The following is a 20204-nucleotide window of genomic DNA, read 5'->3' as shown; positions in this document are numbered from 1 at the left end:
TCCCATTCTTGTTGTCTTTGTAGCTTCATACCATTAAGACAAAAAAAGCCTCTTTGTTGTTATTTTGTTAGAATTTTGAGAGGGAGCAGAGTTAATTAAGTGTCTGTTTTTAATTTACCATCTTTAAACCAAAGTCCTACCTATTTAAGTTCAGTGTGAAGAACTTGCATTAAGAACACAGAACAATGAATCATTTTTTGAATAATAATGCTGAATTTTATTTTTAAAAATTATCCTAGCCTAATAAGTTTGGGATTATAATACATTAAAAGATATTTGTATTTTTTTCTAAAAGTAAAATTTACGGTCAGTTTTCTAGTGGGTATTTTTCATGATGCTATAAATCTTTAGTAAAAGTACTTTCTGTGTTTAATTTTTGTGCATCTCTTTTTTTTTAAAGGCAGTGGTTCTGTGCATCTATTTTCTTTATATATATATATATATATATAAACATCTTTATTGGGGTATAATTGCTTTACAACGGTGTGTTAGTTTCTGCTTTATAACAAATTGAATCAGTTATACATATACATATGTTCCCATATCTCTTGCATCTCCATCCCTCCCACCCTCCCTATCCCACCCCTCCAGGCGGTCACAAAGTACCGAGCTGACCTCCCTGTGCTATGCGGCTGCTTCCCACTAGCTATCTACCTTACGTTTGGTAGTGTATATATGTCCATGCCTCTTCTCGCTTTGTCGCAGCTCACCCTTCCCCCAGAAAGAAAAGCAGATAACTTCTACCCTGGGAAGAGGGAAGACATAATGAAAACCTGGGGTTTTGGTTATGGGTGGTAGAGCATTTTTTTTTTTCTAAAATGTTACTTTTCTTTTCCTTGAGGAATAGAGATTGCCTTGACATAATATCTGATATATTTTTATTTACTTTCGTTTAGGGAGATGCATATATTTACATGGAACCAGAGAAACAAGTTATGTCCAGGTCTTCAGATGAATGCGTCGTGGCCCTCTGTGACCAGTGGTTAGTTTTTCTTATAGCAAGAAGAAATTTCCTCCTGTCACTTTGCTTATCCTTGACTTTTTTTTTTTTAATCAATTCGTCCACCCCCAGGTACTTGGATTATGGAGAAGAGAACTGGAAAAAACAGACATCCCAGTGCTTGAAGAACCTGGAAACGTAAGATGGGAGAAAGTGATAGGGAAGGAGATGAGAAACAGGGAAGACAATGAAGCTGAAGAGAGATACTTTATCTTCTACTCTCTCCAGGTTCTGTGAGGAGACCAGGAGGAATTTTGAAGCTACCTTAGATTGGCTGCAAGAGCATGCTTGCTCAAGAACTTATGGCTTAGGTAAGCAAACTTCAAAATTTTCTGTTTGAATGACTTTGCCAGTTACACAGCAAATTAAAACTTCACCTTTTTTTCTTCTCTTCCAGTGTGTTTCTGAATTGGAAGTGAGAGGTTTTGGTTAGAAGGTGAAGGAAACTAGGATGTGGTCCCTTACCATCTACCTGGTGGTAGAAGTATCTAATGCCCATATAGCTTTTTTTTTTTTTTTTGCGGTACACGGGCCTCTCACTGTTGTGGCCTCTCCCGTTGCGGAGCATAGGCTCCGGGCGCACAGGCTCAGCGGCCATGGCTCACGGGCCCAGCCGCTCTGCGGCATGTGGAATCTTCCCGGACCGGGGCACGAACCTGCGTCCCCTGCATTGGCAGGCGGACTCTCAACCACTGCGCCACCAGGGAAGCCCCCATATAGGTTTTATGATGCAGTTTTTTTTTAATAGAAAGTTTCTAGTGCTTCAACCATTTTGTTTTTTTTATTTACTGGTTTATTTATATTAATTATTCAAGTAAATTTAAGAACCTAAATAAGTAGCTTTGTCAGTGCTATAGACCTGCTCTTAAAAATGTGAATTTTGTAGATGAAGTGTCTCTTAGGTTCCTCATGCATTAATTATCTTCTTTTTATCTCACAGGTACTCGTCTGCCGTGGGATGAGGAGTGGCTGATTGAATCACTCTCTGACTCCACTATTTACATGGCATTTTACACAGTTGCACATCTGTTGCAGGGAGGTAACTTGCGTGGACAGACAGAGTCTCCACTGGGCATCAGGTTGGTAAATGGATAAGGGGAAGGAATGTAATTTGTTAGCATGAGGTGATCTTTTGATTTATGTATTGAAAATTCTTTCTTTTTTTTTTTAAATATATTTTATTTTTATTTATTTTTGGCTGTGTTGGGTCTTTGTTGCTGCACTTGGGCTTTCTCTAGTTGTGGTGAGCGGGAGCTGTTCTTCATTGCATTGTGCAGGCTTCTCATTGCGGTGGCTTCTCTTGTTGTGGAGCATGGGCTCTAGGCGCACGGGCTCTAGAGCACAGGTTCAGTAGTTGTGGCTCACGGGCTTAGTTGTTCTGTGGCATGTGGGATCTTCCTGGACCAGGGCTCAAACCCGTGTCCCCTGCTTTGGCAGGCGGACTCTTAACCACTGCGCCACCAGGGAAGCCAGAAAATTCTTTCTAATAATTAGTTTTTATAAGAATTCATTTAGTGGAATTTTGTCATGATGTTTTTGCTTTTTTTGCATTGAACTGAGAAAGAAAGTAGTAAATAGCCCCTTCTCTATTATCCATTCTTCATTCTTATGGGAGTCTGTTGACCTCATTTGTTACTGTAAAACATTAAGAAAGTGTTTTCTACTTCATGGTTGGATTAGAATGCTGATTCTTTCAAAGAAATTATATATATATATATATATATATATATATAGTTGTTGTTTGTTTGTTTCTTTTATTTTAATACAGACCACAGCAGATGACCAAGGAAGTTTGGGATTATGTTTTCTTCAAGGAGGCTCCATTTCCTAAAACTCAGATCCCAAAGGAAAAATTAGATCAGTTAAAGCAGGAATTTGAGTTCTGGTATCCTGTGGATCTTCGAGCCTCTGGCAAGGATCTTATTCCAAATCATCTTTCATATTTCCTTTATAATCACGTGGCTATGTGGCCAGAAGAAAGGTGAGTGCCAAAAAAGATGCAGACTAAATTTATTGATTATTGACAAGGGTGCCTTGTGGCTTCAAATATATAGATGTTATTGTGGGGAGGTATAGTTAGATTTAACAGTTACATTCTTTTTCTTACATTAAATGTACTGAAGGAGAAAGCACACCTCCTCCTATCTGTTATATCCAGAAATCTTCGTACCTACCTTGGGCCACCAAAGCATGTCACATTTCAGGTACTCTGTCAGTAATTCCCTTGACCTGTTACATGACTCATTTGACCTGTTAGATGCTGGAATAAAGGCGATTTCAGACAGAGCCTAGGACATTAGAATGGGAAGGAAACATCCCTTTAGAGCTGAGAGCCCCAAGGTTCCAGCATTAAGTAGTGATGTTGTGACTAGAATCTGGGTCAAAGATGCATTTGTTAATACCATGTGCTCAAGAGTAATCCTTCTATCATCTTCCCTCTTGATCCAGACATGTCTCTGTGCCTTTTCCTCCTGTCCTCAAGTAGCCGAAGAAACAAACCCCTTCCACTGTTCAAATTTTATTTTGTAAAACCAAAGCAATCTCATGGGACTTTTTGTATTTAGGATGAGATTGCATTTAGAATGAGATTACATTTTCTTTCTCAAGAATAAAAGGGAGATTTTGAAGAAGAGGAATAAAATAAATACGATGTGGTTCTTGTCATCCAGTTATTTTTCTCTATTGGTTAAAATGTGTTTTTGGAGATACCAGGTGTCTCAGAAGTACTTGTTAGTAATATAGTTCAATATTTATCCCCTTGCATCAAGTTTTGGACATGTATTAGGGTTTTAAAAATTAAAGGTAAGTAGTAGCTTCAAGTGCTTTTGTCAGACACTCTTCTAATCACTTTTAGTAACTCGTGTAATTTTCACTACAACTTTTCGAGGAAGGTCTGTAATATCCTCGTTTTTACGGACAAGGAACCTTCGTGAGGCATAGAGAGCTCAAAATGACTCACCCAGAGTTACCCAGCAATGGCAGAACCAGGATGCAGAACCCAGCAGTCTGGCTCCAGAACTCTTGCTCTTTACATTACCCTCTACATGATCTCATTGTTAGAATGAATGAATGATATGTACATAGTTTGAAAATTCAAACAGCTCATAAAGGTACAAAGTTAAAAGTGAACTTTCACCCTTTTCCCTGTATTAGTCTATTTCCCAAAGCTCATCACTGCTACTGCTTTCTCGTGATTTCTTCTGGAAAATGTATGTATGCATATACCAGCAGCAGATATCTATACTTGTTTATTTTTTAATTTATACAAAGATGCCACATTATAGACAGTATTCTGTCTCTTGTTTTTTCCTTGTAATAGTATATTTCTAAGATCTTTTTATTTATATATATATAGCTGTGCCTGTATTTTAAAAATTGTTACGTAGTATTTCATTGTATTCCTGTACCATAGTTTATATCAATATAACCAGTCCTTTACTAATGGATACTTTCCTTGTTTTCATTGGTTTCCTGTTATGAACAGGACTCAATTAATATCCCTGCACATTTGCCTTAGCAATCTTTTATGAATCTTTTAGCGTTTACCTCAAATTTTTAAGCCTAAACCATAATCTTTAAGTTTTATTTTCTATCTTTAAACATTTTCCTGTCAAGTGATAAATGGCCTGTAGCTGTGAGAGCAAATGGACATCTCCTCCTCAACTCTGAGAAGGTAAGGCTCATTGCCTCTTGAAAGGTTAAAATGCTACAGAAAAGTTTTTCAGATTTAGGATGTTGTACTTTTTAAAGAAATAAAGAATGTGAAAATCAGAGAGTTAAATGTCTTCCATTTAGAATGTTTAGGACTACCAGCGTAAATGAGAAGTTTATTTTAAAATTGAGTGAGTGGAGTAGATAGTATTAGTTGAGAGGTGGGATGGGGAAAACTTCCCTATTATAACATTTGTATTAGAGTGGCAAAGGGTGACACAAATTTTTACGGGAGGAGAGAGAGAAAGGGACAGGAAATGTAAAGATCCTAGCATTGTGACCCAACAATATCTTTCTCATTAAGTTGAGAAAATAATTTGTTGGTTTTTGCTTTATACTGTGACTGGCCACTAAATTAGAATAATAGAATTTTGGAGTTTATAGGATTTTAAAATGTCATTTAATGCTTCTTTCCAGATGGTATCTCTCTCCCCATACTACTGCAACTTCCCTTTTTCATTACCACTACTAATATATTCAATATATGATTTTTTTATGCTACATAAGACTTCACCTAATTATTCAATATCCTCACCAGGAGTTATGCCAACCTCTTGACAAGCCCTTGTTTGCCCCATGATGCTTTTGTGTACATTAGAAAGGGGCACCCTTCCTCAACTAAACAAAAAAAATTAAGTTACAATATTATTTATTTCTCATTAATAACAATTGTAATAAGTTGGATTTGTTCCAACCAGTGAATCTTGCTACATCTGATGGAATATTAATGGTAAAAGAATATTCATTGCTATAGGTATGTCATAATGAAAATAGTTATAGATTTAAACATAGCAGATGATATAAATTGCAAAATGAGATGTTATTTTTTACCAGTGTCCTAATATTGAAAGGGAATAAAAAAGTTCATGTAAGGTAATCTGTACATTAGGCTGAAAAATAGCTACTTTATAGATTTTGTTAAATCAACAAGGACTTCGGGCCTCTCACTGTTGTGGCCTCTCCTGTTGCGGAACACAGGCTCCGGACGTGCAGGCTCAGCGGCCATGGCTCACAGACCCAGCCGCTCCGCGGCATGTGGGATCTTCCCCAGGCCGGGGCACGAACCCGTGTCCCCTGCATCAGCAGGCAGACTCCCAACCACTGCGCCACCAGGGAAGTCCCAACAAGGACTTTTGATTATCAAACTCATTTGTTCTTTGTAGGTCAAAGTGAACCATATATGTATTTATATATATGTATGTGTATATATGGGTGTATGTATATGTGAGTATATAAATAGGAATCCTGTTATAACATGACATTTCCTTTGGTCTCCACATTGTTGTGCTATATGTACATTATACTCATTTTATTAGAACAAAATATTTTACTGCCATATAATAGAAAATTGATAGAATGACCACCTCTCTTTGGTATCAGCAAAGTTACAAAAACATAAACATTTTTTAAATAGTAAAGATTGCTAGGCTGGGCACAGTTCCTCCTTAGTTGTGCTGCCTTCAGGCAGAGCACAACTTGAGTAGCCAGTTGTGACCCTAATGACAGGAGGTTCCCTAAAACCCTAATTTTGACCTCATGAGCTTGTCCATTCATTTCTGAATGACTCTAATTGCTATAAAGCTCTTCTGTGTTTTTTTTTAATTTTTCTTTCATTTATTTATTTTGGCTGCGTTTGGTCTTCGTTGCTGTGCGCGGGCTTTCTCTAGTTGTAGCAAGTGGGGCTTTCTCTAGTTGCAGCAACTCTTGGTTGAGGCGCAAGCTTCTCATTGCGGTGGCTTCTCTTATTGCAGAGCACGGGCTCTAGGCGCGTGGGCTCCGTAGTTGTGGCGCACGGGCTTAGTTGCTCCGCGGCATGTGGGATCTTCCTGGACCAGGGCTCGAACCTATGTCCCCTGCATTGGCCGGTGGATTCTTAACCACTGCACCACCAGGGAAGCCCTAAAGCTCTTCTTTATGACCAGCTGAAGTATTCCAGAGTTATAGTGGAATCATCCATGTGTATAAACCAATTCCCAAGGGACAGTGTTGGTTAATGGAAAGAGCCATGGACTGAGTATCAGACTGGAGATGCTGTCCTAGCTTTGTCACTGACTAGATTAGTGACTCAGACAAGTCACTTCAGTTTTTTCCTCTATAAAGTTAGTATAAGGTATCTTTTCCTTTCCATGCTTCTGATCCTTTTGGTTTTTATCTGATTGTGGCCAACCTATTTAATTTGATGTGGCTGATTTGGTTTATTTTATTTATATATATTCTTACTAATGCCTGATCATTGACTTTCTCTTTCAGATGTCAAAATCCACAGGCAACTTCCTCACTTTGACCCAAGCTCTTGACAAATATTCAGCTGATGGTGAGTATGCTTTTTTGTTATTGCTGTTGCATAGTGTCCAGTTCTCCTCATATTACAGAAGGCAAGTTAGCATTGTTGTTTCAGTTTCATTGCTTTTCTCTTTCGCTTTTACCAATACTTTAAAATATTCATGTTTTCTTTGTGTACAGGAACATAATTTTTAAAACATAAGAATTGCTGATCTGATCTGTTTAGGAACAGATTTAAGCTAAGATTATTAGTCTTCTTTCAAAGGAAACTCACTGTAAGTGCTACCTGGTTTGTTCCTAATTTCATGCTACTTCTAAGATTAAAGAGTTGGTTTGTAGGGGGACTTCCCTGGAGGTCCAGTGGTTAGGACTTCGCCTTTCAATGCAGGGGGTGCAGGTTCGACCCCTGGTCGGGGAGCCAAGATCCCACATGCCTTGTGGCCAAAAAACCAAAACATAGAGAAGCAACGTTGTAACAAATTCAATAAAGACTTTAAAAATGGTCCACATCAAAAAAAAAAAAAAATCTTAAAGAAAAAAAATAGTTGGTTTGTAGAGATGTTAAGTATGTAGGAACCTTTTTCAAAGTATTTCCTCCATATTTGGTATACATATAAGTGACTTGAACCTAGGAGCATTCATTTCTTCAAAAAATATGTTTTCTCTGGCCTCATTACTATTCCATTTAACTGTTACTTTGTCAAGAGAAGAAATGCACTGTCTAACCTGAAAGAACCAGTCATATCTTATGTAATCCAGTCTTTGGTCATCATGGCTGATCATTTGCTGATCATGGCTACTATAGTTTGAGAGTGCACTGAAGGGGATGGGGAAGAACTAACCTAAGTTACTTAGAAAAACAGTATTTTGACTGAACACAGTAAGGCAAAAAGAACTGTGCACAAATACTGTAGTTATTTTCTTTTAAAGAGGTGTAGATTAGCAATTCTGAAACTTTTATGGGTTTACTGGGATTTAACAAATAAATATATTATAGATGAGAGCTCATTGTCAGAAGCTATAAATAGGTCAAGAGGAAATGCTAGAATGAACCCTGTGGTGTTGGATTGGAATTGGCAACATCAGTATGAACTCACAGGTTTTATTTTACATACAGATATAAAAATAAACATAGATTTATGTGTGGGTTAGTATACATGCATTTATTTTCCTAGTTCTTTCTGCTGAGAGAGCCCATGGGTAATGAAACACCTGGCATTGAGATCTTGGTTTCCAAATACCATTCTCCAATAAAAGGAACTAGGGTTCCTAGGAGAAGGGTTGATTTGAGGGCTGGAGTAGGGAACATACAAGATGAGCATGGAACATTTTATGATGCCAGAAAGTAAGGAAATGTTTAAAAAAGGATGGGGACAGTTTGAAAGGGCACAGGAGTCAACCTGACGGGGCTCCCAATTGTCCACGTTAGAGTAGTTTAGGAAACAAAGTAAATAATGATAGTATTGAATTATAACCCAGTGAATAAATTAAGTATTTATGAATCCATATGAATGTATAGTAATAATTGAATAAATAAATAAGTGGAGTAGGGACTGTTCTTCCTTTCAGAAGAATTCCAAGTAATAAAGTAGAAGGACTGAGTGAAATATAAAATCACCATTAGACAAACATCATAGTAATATTGTCACAGACAAATTCCATCAGTGGTTGCCAAAATCAATGGGTGAAAGTTTAAAAAAAAAAAGATTATTTGCATATTCTCAGAGTATCTCTCCCAAGATATTTCTTAATCACAAAGGGAAAAACAGTAACTTTACAGTGGAGAAACTTGGCAGACAGTCTACCTGACCAAGTGAGGAAGGTTTGCACTTTAGAGTTGCTTAGGTTTGTACTTTAGAGTTGCTTAGTCCTGGTGTATTTTTAAGTTTTCTTTTTTTTCCTCATTACCTACCTCCCTGATAATGATGCACTGAGAAAGGCACACAGCATCACTTTTGTGATATTCTTGCCAGAGGTTCATAACATCAGTTTAATCATGAGAAAACATCAGACAAACCCAAGTTGGGAGAAATTCTATTAAATACCTGACTACTGTTCATCAGAAGTCAAGGTCCAGGACAGACTGAGAAACTGTCACAGATTTGAAGAGACCAAGGAGATACAACAGTCAAATGCAAGGTGGGATTCTGGATTGGATCCTAGAACAGAGAAGGATATTAGAGGAAGCACTGGTGAAATTTGAATAAACTCTGTAGTTCAGTTAATAGTATCATACTAATGTTAACTTCCTGCTTTTGAAACTGTGGTTATGTAAGCTGTTAACATTAAGACAGTCCGGTAGATGGTATATGTTTATTCTCATCTTTGGCATCTTTTCTGTAACTGTAAAATTACTTCAATATAAAAAGTTAAAAAAATGTGTTCAGCTTCTTGTGTATTGTAAAAGATGTTTAATGCATACATAACTTGATGTTACATATTCTCATCTCCTCCTTTAAGGCGCAGATGGTAGCATATACCCTACATACTGTTTTGAAATTTGCCTTCTTCACTTAGTTCGTATTTGAGATCACTTCATGTTGATACACAAGAGTTACCTCACTCTTTTACAGCAATATAGTCTTCCATTGCAAGGATGTCCTGTAATTTACTTAGACTCTTATTGATGATTTTTTCAATATTTTAGAATGGAAGATTTTGGTTGAAAAGTCGTATTTCGTTAGTAGGAAAGTTGGAAGAATCTGCTTTTAGGACTAAGAAAATCTGTATTTGTGCACATAAGGCACTTCTGTGTGTTCTTTTTTTCTTTTTTTTTTTTTGTGGTATGCAGGCCTCTCACTGTTGTGGCCTCTCCTGTGGCGGAGCACAGGCTCCGGATGTGCGGGCTCAGCAAGCCATGGCTCACGGGCCCAGCCGCTCCGTGGCATGTGGGATCTTCCTGGTCCGGGGCACGAACCCGTGTCCCCTGCATCGGCAGGTGGACTCTCAACCACTGCGCCACCAGGGGAGCCCACTTCTGTGTGTTCTTAATGCATTAAAATACAATAATATTTTGCTACCTATAAATGAGGCTGAGATGTTGATAGGGATATCTTTCCCCAGTTTAGCATTTTTTCCCTCTGCCTCATTAAAGATCACTTTATCTCATTAACTCAACATGCCTGAGAAGAAACACATATTGATGCTAAGTGTATGCAAATCAATACAGAAAATTCAAATATTTTAGCAACATCATTATGGATTCTACTTTTGGTGATCTTTATTTTTGCTGTTGATATATGCAGTCCTTTAAAGCGTTTGTTATTTCTTAATTTATATGTAGGCTTGGCAGTGTACTCAACTGGATATGTAGTTGATATGCAGTAACCTCATTTTTAAATCATCGATTGATTTTTTTTTTCTTCTTCCAGGAATGCGCTTGGCTCTAGCTGATGCTGGTGACACTGTTGAAGATGCTAACTTTGTGGAAACCATGGCAGATGCAGGTATTCTCCGTCTGTACACCTGGGTGGAATGGGTGAAAGAAATGGTTGCCAACTGGGATAGCCTAAGAAGTGGTCCTGCCAACACCTTCAATGATAGAGTTTTCGCCAGGTAATCTATGGACCCCAACCACTTCGTACTTTAGAGTTGCTTAGTCCCGCTGTATTTTTAAGTTTTCTTTTTTTTTCCTCATTAAATAAATTAGATGTTAATAATAACTACTATTCACTGAAAGCTTACTTGTGCCAGGTACTATGCTAATTACTTTGCATCCATTATCTGATTTTAGCCTTCTAGCAATTTTATATGATAAAGATATTATTAGCTCTATTTTATAGTTAAAGAAATTGAAGCTTAGAAAAATTAAGTATTTCATTAAATGTCTCAAAGCTGGTAATTTCAGACTTGGGATACGAATTTGTTTCTGTCTCCAAAGCCCATTCTCATGACCATTTTACCATGCTGTCTTGCATTAGAGAAGGGTGGAATGGTTAAAGGAAAAGTAGGTTAAAGGAAAAGAATTGTCTTTTCTTTTTTCCTTCAAAAAACATTTATCAGTCTTTTTGTATCAGAAACATCCGAAGCACTGGTATTACAAAGATGAATAAGACTTGATCCTTCATTGTAGTCTAGCAGGAGAGAAAAACACTTACCCAACCAATTATAAGTGCAATAGTAGGGATAGAGGGAAATTAGAGGAGATGGCACGTGAGTTCTGGGTTTCTTGAAAAGTAAACCTAATTTTTGAAGGAGAGGAGAAAGCCATGGAAAGAGTATGGTATTTATTTGAAGTGTACAGTATGTGGAGGGCAGAAGTAGGAGATCAAACAAGTTGGGGCCATATTAGGCCAAATTATGAAGGGCCTGAGGTAGTGTAAGGAATATATTTTTAATCCAATGTCAGTTGTTTAAAATGCAACAATTAAACCTGACTACAGCCTCAGTAAAGCTATTTTCATGTTGCATTTTGGGCTTCTTAATAAAGTTTCCATCAAGGAATTTTTTTGTTTGTTTTTTTAATTTTTGAATTTTATTTTATTTATTTTTTTATACAGCAGGTTCTTAATAGTCATCAGTTTTATACACATCAGTGTATACATGTCAATCCCAATCTCCCAGGTCAGCACACCACCACCCCATCCTCGCCACTTTCCTCCTTGGTGTCCATACATTTTTTCTCTACATCTGTGTCTCAACTTCTGCCCTGCAAACTGGTTCATCTGTACCATTTTTCTAGGCTCCACATATATGTGTTAATATACGATATTTATTTTTCTCTTTCTGACTTAACTTCAATCTGTATGACAGTCTCTAGATCCATCCACATCTCAACAAATGACCCAATTTCGTTCCTTTTTATGGCTGAGTAACATTCCATTGTATATATGTACCACAACTTCTTTATCCATTCGCCTGTCGATGGGCATTAAGGTTGCTTCCATGACCTGGCTATTGTAAATAGTGCTGCAATACATATTGGGGTGCATGTGTGTTTTTGAATTATGGTTTTCTTTGGGTATATGCCCAGTAGTGGGATTGCTGGATCATATGCTAATTCTATTTTTAGTTTTTTAAGGAACCTCCATACTGTTCTCCGTAGTGGCTGTATCAATTTACATTCCCACCAACAGTGCAAGAGGGTTCCCTTTTCTCCACACCCTCTCCAGTACTTGTTGTTTGTAGATTTTCTGATGATGCCCATTCTAACTGGTGTGAGGTGATACCTCATTGTACTTTTGATTTGCATTTTTCTAATAATTAGTGATGTTGAGCAGCTTTTCATGTGCTTCTTGGCCATCTTATGTCTTCTTTGGAGAAATGTCTATTTAGGTCTTCTGCCCATTTTTGGATTGGGTTGTTTGTTTTTTTAATATTGAGCTGTATGAGCTGTTTATATATTTTGGAGATTAATCCTTTGTCCGTTGATTCGTTTGCAAATATTTTCTCCCATCCTGAGGGTTGTCTTTTCGTCTTCTTTATGGTTTGCTTTGCTGGTCAAAAGCTTTGACGTTTCATTAGCTCCCATTTGTTTATTTTTATTTCCATTACTCTAGGAGGTGGATCAGAAAAGATCTTGCTGTGATTTATGTCAAAGAGTGTTCTGCCTATGTTTTCCTCTAAGAGTTTTGTAGTGTCCAGTCTTACATTTAGGTCTCTAACGCATTTTGAGTTTATTTTTGTGTGTGTTGTTAGGGAGTGTTCTAATTTCATTCTTCTACATGCAGCTGTCCAGTTTTCCCAACACCACTTATTGAAGAGACTGTCTTTTCTCCATTGTATATCCTTGCCTCCTTTGTCACAGATTAGTTGACTATAGGTGCGTGGGTTTATCTCTGGGCTTTCTATCTTGTTCCATTGATCTGTGTTTCTGTTTTTGTGCCAGTACCATATTGTCTTGATTACTGTAGCTTTGTAGTATAGGGAGTCTGATTCCTCCAGCTCCGTTTATTTCTCTCAAGACTGCTTTGACTATTTGGGGTCTTTTGTGTCTCCATACAAATTTTAAGATTTTTTGTTTTAGTTCTGTAAAAAATGCCATTGGTAATTTGATAGGGATTGCATTGAATCTGTAGATTGCTTTGGCTAGTATAGTCATTTTCACAATATTGATTCTTCCAGTTCAAGAACATGGTATATCTCTCCATCAGTTGGTATCCTCTTTAATTTCTTTCATCAGTGTCTTATAGTTTTCTGCATACAGGTCTTTTGTCTCCCTAGGTAGGTTTATTCCTAGGTATTGTATTCTTTTTGTTGCAATGGTAAATGGGAGCGTTTCCTTAATTTCTCTTTCAGATTTTTCATCATTAGTGTATAGGAATGCAAGAGATTTCTGTGCATTAATTTTGTATCCTGCAACTTTACCAAATTCATTGATTAGCTCTAGTAGTTTTCTGGTGGCATCTTTAGGATTCTCTATGTATAGTATCATGTCATCTGCAAACAATGACAGTTTTACTTCTTCGTTTCCAATTTGTATTCCTTTTCTTTTTCTTCTCTGATTGCCGTGGCTAGGACTTCCAAAACTATGTTGAATAACAGTGGTGAGAGTGGACATCCTTGTCTTCTTGTTCCTGATCTTAGAGGAAATGCTTTCAGTTTTTCACCATTGAGAATGATGTTGGCTGTGGGTTTGTCGTATATGGCCTTTATTATGTTGAGGTAGGTTCCCTCTATGGCCACTTTCTGGAGTTTTTTTGGTCATAAACGGGTGTTGAATTTTGTCAAAAGCTTTTTCTGCATCTATTGAGATGATCATATGGTTTTTCTTCTTCAATTTGTTAATATGGTGTATCACATTGATTGATTTGCGTATATTGAAGAATCCTTGCATCCCTGGGATAAATCCCACTTGATCATAGTGTATGATCCTTTTAATGTGTTGTTGGATTCTGTTTGCTAGTATTTTGTTGAGGAATTTTGCATCTATATTCATCAGTGATATTAATCTGTAATTTTCTTTTTTTGTAGTATCTTTGTCTGGTTTTGGTATCAGGGTGACCATCAAGGAATTTTTAAACAAGCATGTGGTTAACTGTGTTGTCATAAACAAGAGCCCTAAGTAGTGTTATGACCATACTCAAGAGTGGATAGATAGTGCGAGGCTGCAGTGGTCAGTTTTGAGGAATACAAAGATGGTTTTGTGGTTGAGCAGTCTTAAATGTTTCATGCATTGTTCTCATTTTAATGTTTATTAGTATGTGTGGAAGTTTTTTATACCTATATATATGTACTTGCCTTTAAACTCAATTACCTTTTTTTTCCTATTCAATAGTGAAATGAATGCAGGCATTATAAAAACAGATCAAAACTATGAGAAGATGATGTTTAAAGAAGCTTTGAAAACAGGGTTTTTTGAGTTTCAGGTAGGCTATTCTTTTCGTAGCTATAAAATACGTCAGTGTCAATATGATGTATTTCTTGTTTTTTCCCCTCCTGCTGTAGCATTATAACTCATCTTAAGTGGAGAGTGAAAATTTGTAAAATATTCAATACATTGTGATTTTAAATAGTTTCTTGAGTACTTTTTGTATTATGTTTCTTTAATGTAAGTAATTCTATTCCTAGTTGAGCTGTGGGTTAATAAAGAGGTTAAATCTAAAAATTAGACACGTTTTCCAGGAAAACATTTTAAAGTTGATAAAAAACAAAGGCATAATTGTAACTAATTGCTATTAGTTTGAAAGCAAACATTTTCTGAGGTTTTCCACAAGGTGTCAGCATATCCTCAAGTTTGGCAGTTCAAGTGCTTAAAGTAAAAATGTAGCTTTCCTCAGTCAGTTTTGTAAAATATCACATTGGGATTTATGTAACTTGGTTTTCAGAGATGTGATTAAATAAGGATAAGTGCTGAGCATAGCAGTGTGTCATATTTACAGCCTTTTTGATGCTATTAATACATGCTACTGAGCATTCACCCTTAGTACACAGTTTAAATTGTTCATCTTTTATGTCCATTGCAAAATGTCTTTTTCAGATTTTCTTGAGAATCAGTATAAAACTGCATTATCCTTTTGTTAGGATTGATTTACTTTTTTTTTTTTCTGAAAAACAGGGCTAAGTGAACATTTATTTGATTTTAGAATTGAAAAAAGATTTCCTAATCATAAAAACAAAAGAAAGGAATAACCAAAAAAGTTCTGATGAACTTGCCAACATAGATAAGAAAACCATAACTGAAATCATCTTAAAAATACACAGTTAACTGGAAAATTATTTACAGTCTGTATTTCAGGATTTTGACAAGCCCATCAAAAAAATACTAATGGTCCAAAGAACAATTACCAAAGGACATGAACAAACAACGCCCCCCAAAGAACCCTAAATGGCTAAGAAATACTTAAAAAGAAATGCTTAATAGCAAAGATTATCAAAGATGTATAAATTTAAACAATTTACTGTTTTTAACCTAAGGATTGATACACATTTATTTTCAGGTTGTTAAACATAAAGTAAAACCTGTACTAAAGTTTATTATGGAATTTTAAAAGACTAAATACTTTAAAATGCATTAAAATAGAGATACTGAGTTTTTTTTCCTATAATTTTATTTTAAAGAAGTGGGGGAGAGAAATGGTAAATAACTCCAAATTTTGTAGGCTGCGAAAGATAAGTACCGTGAATTGGCTATAGAAGGGATGCACCGAGACCTCGTGTTCCGGTTTATTGAAGTTCAGACACTTCTTTTGGCTCCATTCTGTCCTCATTTGTGTGAGCACATCTGGACACTCCTGGGAAAGGTAACTTTATGCATTTAAGATGTTCTGGGTGGTTTTGATTTGGGCCTCATTAAATAAATGTTGGGATAATAATGTGACTTAAGAGAGAAAGACTGAAAATGAGTATTTCAAGAATAATATTGGGTTCATTATCTCATAATTATTACAGCAGCTTAAATTGAAGCTACATCGGGTATATATGCCTTAATTTATACACACACGGTGTATATATTTAATCTTATTTTATTAAAAATTTTTTAAAAGTATATTTATTTTATTTATTTATTTTTGGCTGTGTTGGGTCTTCGTTGCTGTGCATGGGCTTTCTCTAGTTGTGGCGAGTGGGGGCTACCCTTCATTATGGTGTGTGGGCTTCTCATTGTGGTGGCTTGTCTCGTTGCAGAGCACGGGCTCTGGGCACGCGGGCTTCAGTAGTGGCACGTGGCCTTAGTAGTTGTGGCTCGCAGGCTCTAGAGCACAGGCTCAGTAGTTGTGGCACACAGGCTTAGTTGCTCCGTGGCATGTGGGGTCTTCCCAGACCAGGGCTCAAACCTGTGTCCTCTGCATTGGCAGGTGGATTCTTAACCACTGTGCCACCGGGGAGGCCCCCCCTTTTTTTTAATTTTTAAAAAATTTATTTATTTTTATTGTATATATTTTAATAATGTGACTTTGTGCGTGTTGTTTATCACCTAATTCTTATTAGGAAATGTTATAATGTATTTGAATACACGTATAACTAATACTGTTTTCTCAACTGTTTGTTTAGAAAGGTGAAAATACTGAGAAAGATGTAAATAACTGTTATGAGCTGCTTATAAACAAAGATAGAAGTGTATACTTGCATAAATATTCTTGTTTTATATAAAATTCCTGGCATATATAGGGCTGCATATTCAGGGATTTTATATTAGCATTCTTACTGTGAAGATAAATTTATTTCTCCCAGGCTTACAGATAAACAGATTGGCTGGTTTAATAACTCCTTTCCAGCATTATTAGCCAAGCTCTTTTGTATTTTTCAATGTGTGAACAATGCAAAAATGTGCTCATGATATATATTCCAAATAGCCATACTTTCAGTACTGGATGTATTAGTAGGATAAAAACTGAGAGTATGCATAATTTATATAACAAAGATTAAATTTAGGCAAATTAGCATTACATAATTTTCTTTGAAAGTGAGCATATGTGTGTGGGTATCAATATGCTTGTACAAATGGATGCTAATTAAGAATGTAGAGTCAGACTTCACAGCTTGAATTCTAGGGAACATTAGATCAGGGTCTGTGGACGCGTGTTATGTGTAGTCAGGTTTGAACTTTGAGCACACAGTTACACACCATGTCTTGGTATGAAACTGTAACCAAGAATCATAAAATAGTTGTGTTGTCTAATCTCACTGAACCTTTTTTTTTTTTAAAGCCCGACTCAGTTATGAATGCTTCATGGCCTCTGGCAGGTCCTGTGGATGAAAGCTTGATACGCTCCTCACAGTATCTCATGGAAGTAGCACATGACCTTAGATTGCGACTCAAGAACTATATGATACCAGCCAAAGGGAAGGTGAAGTCTTTTTTTTTTTTTTAATGTCATTCCTTAAAAGTTATTGGTCAAATAACATTTAATAGTAATGAAAATAAAGACAACTTTCCTTAGGGCCATTTTCATTGCTAATGTAGGGCTATTTTCATTTCTAATGCAGTTCTATTGTATGCATATTTTTTAAGTTAAAGGCAGTAGTGCTATATACTGGGAGAGGGTTCTTTCATTTTTGGTGTATATGAAAGTGATTAAATGTTTTTTTTCTTTCTTCTGCCCTGTAGAAGACTGACAAGCAGCTCCCTCAGAAGCCTTCACATTGCACCATCTATGTGGCGAAGAACTATCCGTCTTGGCAACATATCACCCTGTCAGTTCTGCGTCATCACTTTGAGGTGACGTTCTCAATAGACTCCCACCCCACCTCACCCCAGCAGTGTCGTGTTCTGCCTATGCTGCTTTTGTTTTTAGGATGTTGGCAATGTCTAGGGGAAGAAAGACAGGCAGCTTTGTTTAATTACCTTTACACATGGAATGCCATTTGTTATCCTTGGTGGCTCTTAAATGGAATGCCGAGGATGCCGAGGGAAAAGCTGTTTTTCATCATTTCTGAAACTTTCATAAAAAAATACTAGATCTAGTTGTATGTAATCAGAAGGTGTGGGACTTTTTCATATGTGTGGTTAAAATTATGAAGCAAAAGGGCTGAGTTTGCATTTTGGATTTGTTGTGCCTTGAACACTGGCATTCATGAAGGCTTAACGTTATTATGTTTGAAAAAATTTGAAGCTTGGCTCTTGAGTAATTTAAAAGAAAATGTCCAATTTGGTAATTACCCATAGAAATGGAGAGTTTGATGTTGTGTTTTTGATTGTCAGGTAAATAGCTATTAAATATGATAGTTGTATTTAAAGGGAACTCAATATTTAAACTTAGTTCTAGGTTTTCCTAGAGAAAAAAATTCACCTTCCTTTTTCCTTTTACATTCAAAATGTGGAAACAAAGTATATGTTGTAGAATTTTTGCTCAGGTTATAAGCAACAGTTATTGGTGGACAGAAACCATTAAGGCGCACTTTAAAAAGAGAAAGAAAGAGGGAGACCAAATAGGGATTATGGCCAAAGCATAAAGTGGTAATATAAAGGAAAAATCCTTAGCTTTGATTTTCTAGACGTTTATTGGAATTTTGCCTCAGTACTTTTCATGGTTAACCAAGAAATACTCAGAAGAACTTTTATATTTGTAAGATTTAATGGAAAGAGAAGAGCAAGTATTTTTGTATTCTACAATATGTGAACCTGTTTTTATGGAGAACTACCTCTTCCTTCGATTGCGTTTGATAGAAATGGAGTGTAGCTTTTAGAATCTGCTTGCAGATTTTTGACTTATGGTAAGTAAAAGAGTAAAAGCTACTTTGGTAGTTAGAAAAATGAAATTTTGCCTCAGTGGCGTATATATTCATACCAGCATTTTCAAGGAAGCAGAAGAACCGAATATGGTATGTAATGTCCCAGATATTAAAAAATTAATCACCACTGTTCTTTTAGAAGTTATATTTTTACTTATATTTATTGACTAGATTACATAGTTTGAAATCAACATCATCTATTGGCATTATTTGGAATGACCAGCTTCCTTTAAAATTTTCATTTGTTTTCATCCAAAAGAACTAAAAGAATGTCAGTTTATAATCAACAAGAATGTTCTTATGTTCAATATGGCACCTTTTTCGTGACATAAGGAAAAAAGCGTGTGTTCCACCCTCTCCTTTTTCTTATGTATTTCAAAGCAACGTATTGGCAAGTGGAGAAAATATTTTTTCCTATGTACTCTAGTAAAGGTTAGAATTGAAAGTAAATAGATTATTGGAAATCTTACTGTATGTTACTTTTCTTTTAGGTTTATTCCCAACCCTTGGCTTTGGTGTGATTCTTTTACAATAAGGAGAAAATAGGTCACCCAAAAGTCTGGAAAGGCCGCTTACTTTATTTCTCCTCTATTGATGTTCGCACGAGTGAATTTAAATTCAGGCAGCTCATTTGGGACTGTGTGCATATTAATGCTTATGATATAGATATTTATTTTTGGTAGATAGAAATTATATTATTTTTAACAGGTTGATAGCTAGAGATTCTTTTTTCACATTTGTGGTAACAATTTATAAGGCAGAGTGTTCAAAAGCAGACATTATAATACATCTTATATGATAGTTGTATAGTTTTCATTTTGATGTGACTAATGAAATGCTTTGAGAAGTTTGAAGTTTGAAGACAAATAGGATTTTTATAAGACCATTTTATCACTAGATAAGATCTAATGTTACAATCCTAGAGTATCATTAGTGTAAGGGAAAATTAAATATTTCAGCATCATGCACATGCTTTTCTCCTTTACCCGAAAAAACATGTGTCCTTTGAATTTAGAGGAAAGAGGAGACTCCTTTCTGTATTATTCATTTACCTTTCACTTCCCTGTGATGCTAGAGGCTGCACCTTCTTGTGCTGCTCTCTAGCAGATTGGTAGAGGCCACCATTTCATGTCTGGCTACATCTACTATCCTATATTATCTTTAAAATATTTTTCTTCACATTCGTCTCCCACTCTTTTTTTAGACCAACAGTGGAAAATTGCCTGATAACAAGGTCATTGCTAGTGAACTAGTCAATTTGCCAGAATTGAAGAAATACATGAAGAAAGTGATGCCATTTGTCGCCATGATTAAGGTAAGCTGTGGACCTTGTGCAGCTGTGACCACATGGGTAATGGTTAGATAGGATAGTAGAAGTAAGAGGAACACTTTGGGCACAGTCTCCCCCAAGAAATCTGCTAAAATAGCACTTTTCAATCAGTGGTTGTGGAAATGAGTGATCAGATTTGGGATTTACCTGTGGAATTGCCGAGTGTGTGAAATATATGTATTGTGGAAGAAAAATTGGTTGAGAATTACTGCACTAAATGATTCTCTTCATATTCTACCTTCTCTTCTTTTCACTTTAAGGAGGAAACAT

At 36.3% G+C, this 20204-nt stretch overlaps 1 protein-coding gene across 2 annotated transcripts in view; it reads left to right on the top strand.

Annotated features, from left to right (window-relative positions):
* LARS1 (leucyl-tRNA synthetase 1) overlaps window positions 1-20204 on the top strand; it is a 66794-nt gene that overhangs the window by 34053 nt on the left and 12537 nt on the right. The window contains exons 16-29 of one of the 2 annotated variants that reach the window (XM_060296396.1): window positions 897-982; window positions 1073-1138; window positions 1229-1311; window positions 1941-2079; window positions 2769-2981; window positions 4616-4673; window positions 6962-7025; window positions 10366-10549; window positions 13451-13597; window positions 14211-14301; window positions 15535-15675; window positions 17080-17220; window positions 17481-17591; window positions 19809-19919. In XM_060296396.1, the coding sequence (XP_060152379.1) occupies window positions 897-982; window positions 1073-1138; window positions 1229-1311; window positions 1941-2079; window positions 2769-2981; window positions 4616-4673; window positions 6962-7025; window positions 10366-10549; window positions 13451-13597; window positions 14211-14301; window positions 15535-15675; window positions 17080-17220; window positions 17481-17591; window positions 19809-19919 (1635 nt within the window). The remainder of the gene's footprint in view (window positions 1-896; window positions 983-1072; window positions 1139-1228; window positions 1312-1940; window positions 2080-2768; window positions 2982-4615; window positions 4674-6961; window positions 7026-10365; window positions 10550-13450; window positions 13598-14210; window positions 14302-15534; window positions 15676-17079; window positions 17221-17480; window positions 17592-19808; window positions 19920-20204) is intronic. The other variant, XM_030841180.2, reaches the window with a different exon arrangement.

Source organism: Globicephala melas, chromosome 3, assembly GCF_963455315.2.
Source record: "Globicephala melas chromosome 3, mGloMel1.2, whole genome shotgun sequence".
NCBI lineage: Eukaryota > Metazoa > Chordata > Mammalia > Artiodactyla > Delphinidae > Globicephala > Globicephala melas.
Note: the sequence above shows the minus strand (reverse complement) of the source record. Positions and strands in the feature narration are given on the sequence as shown.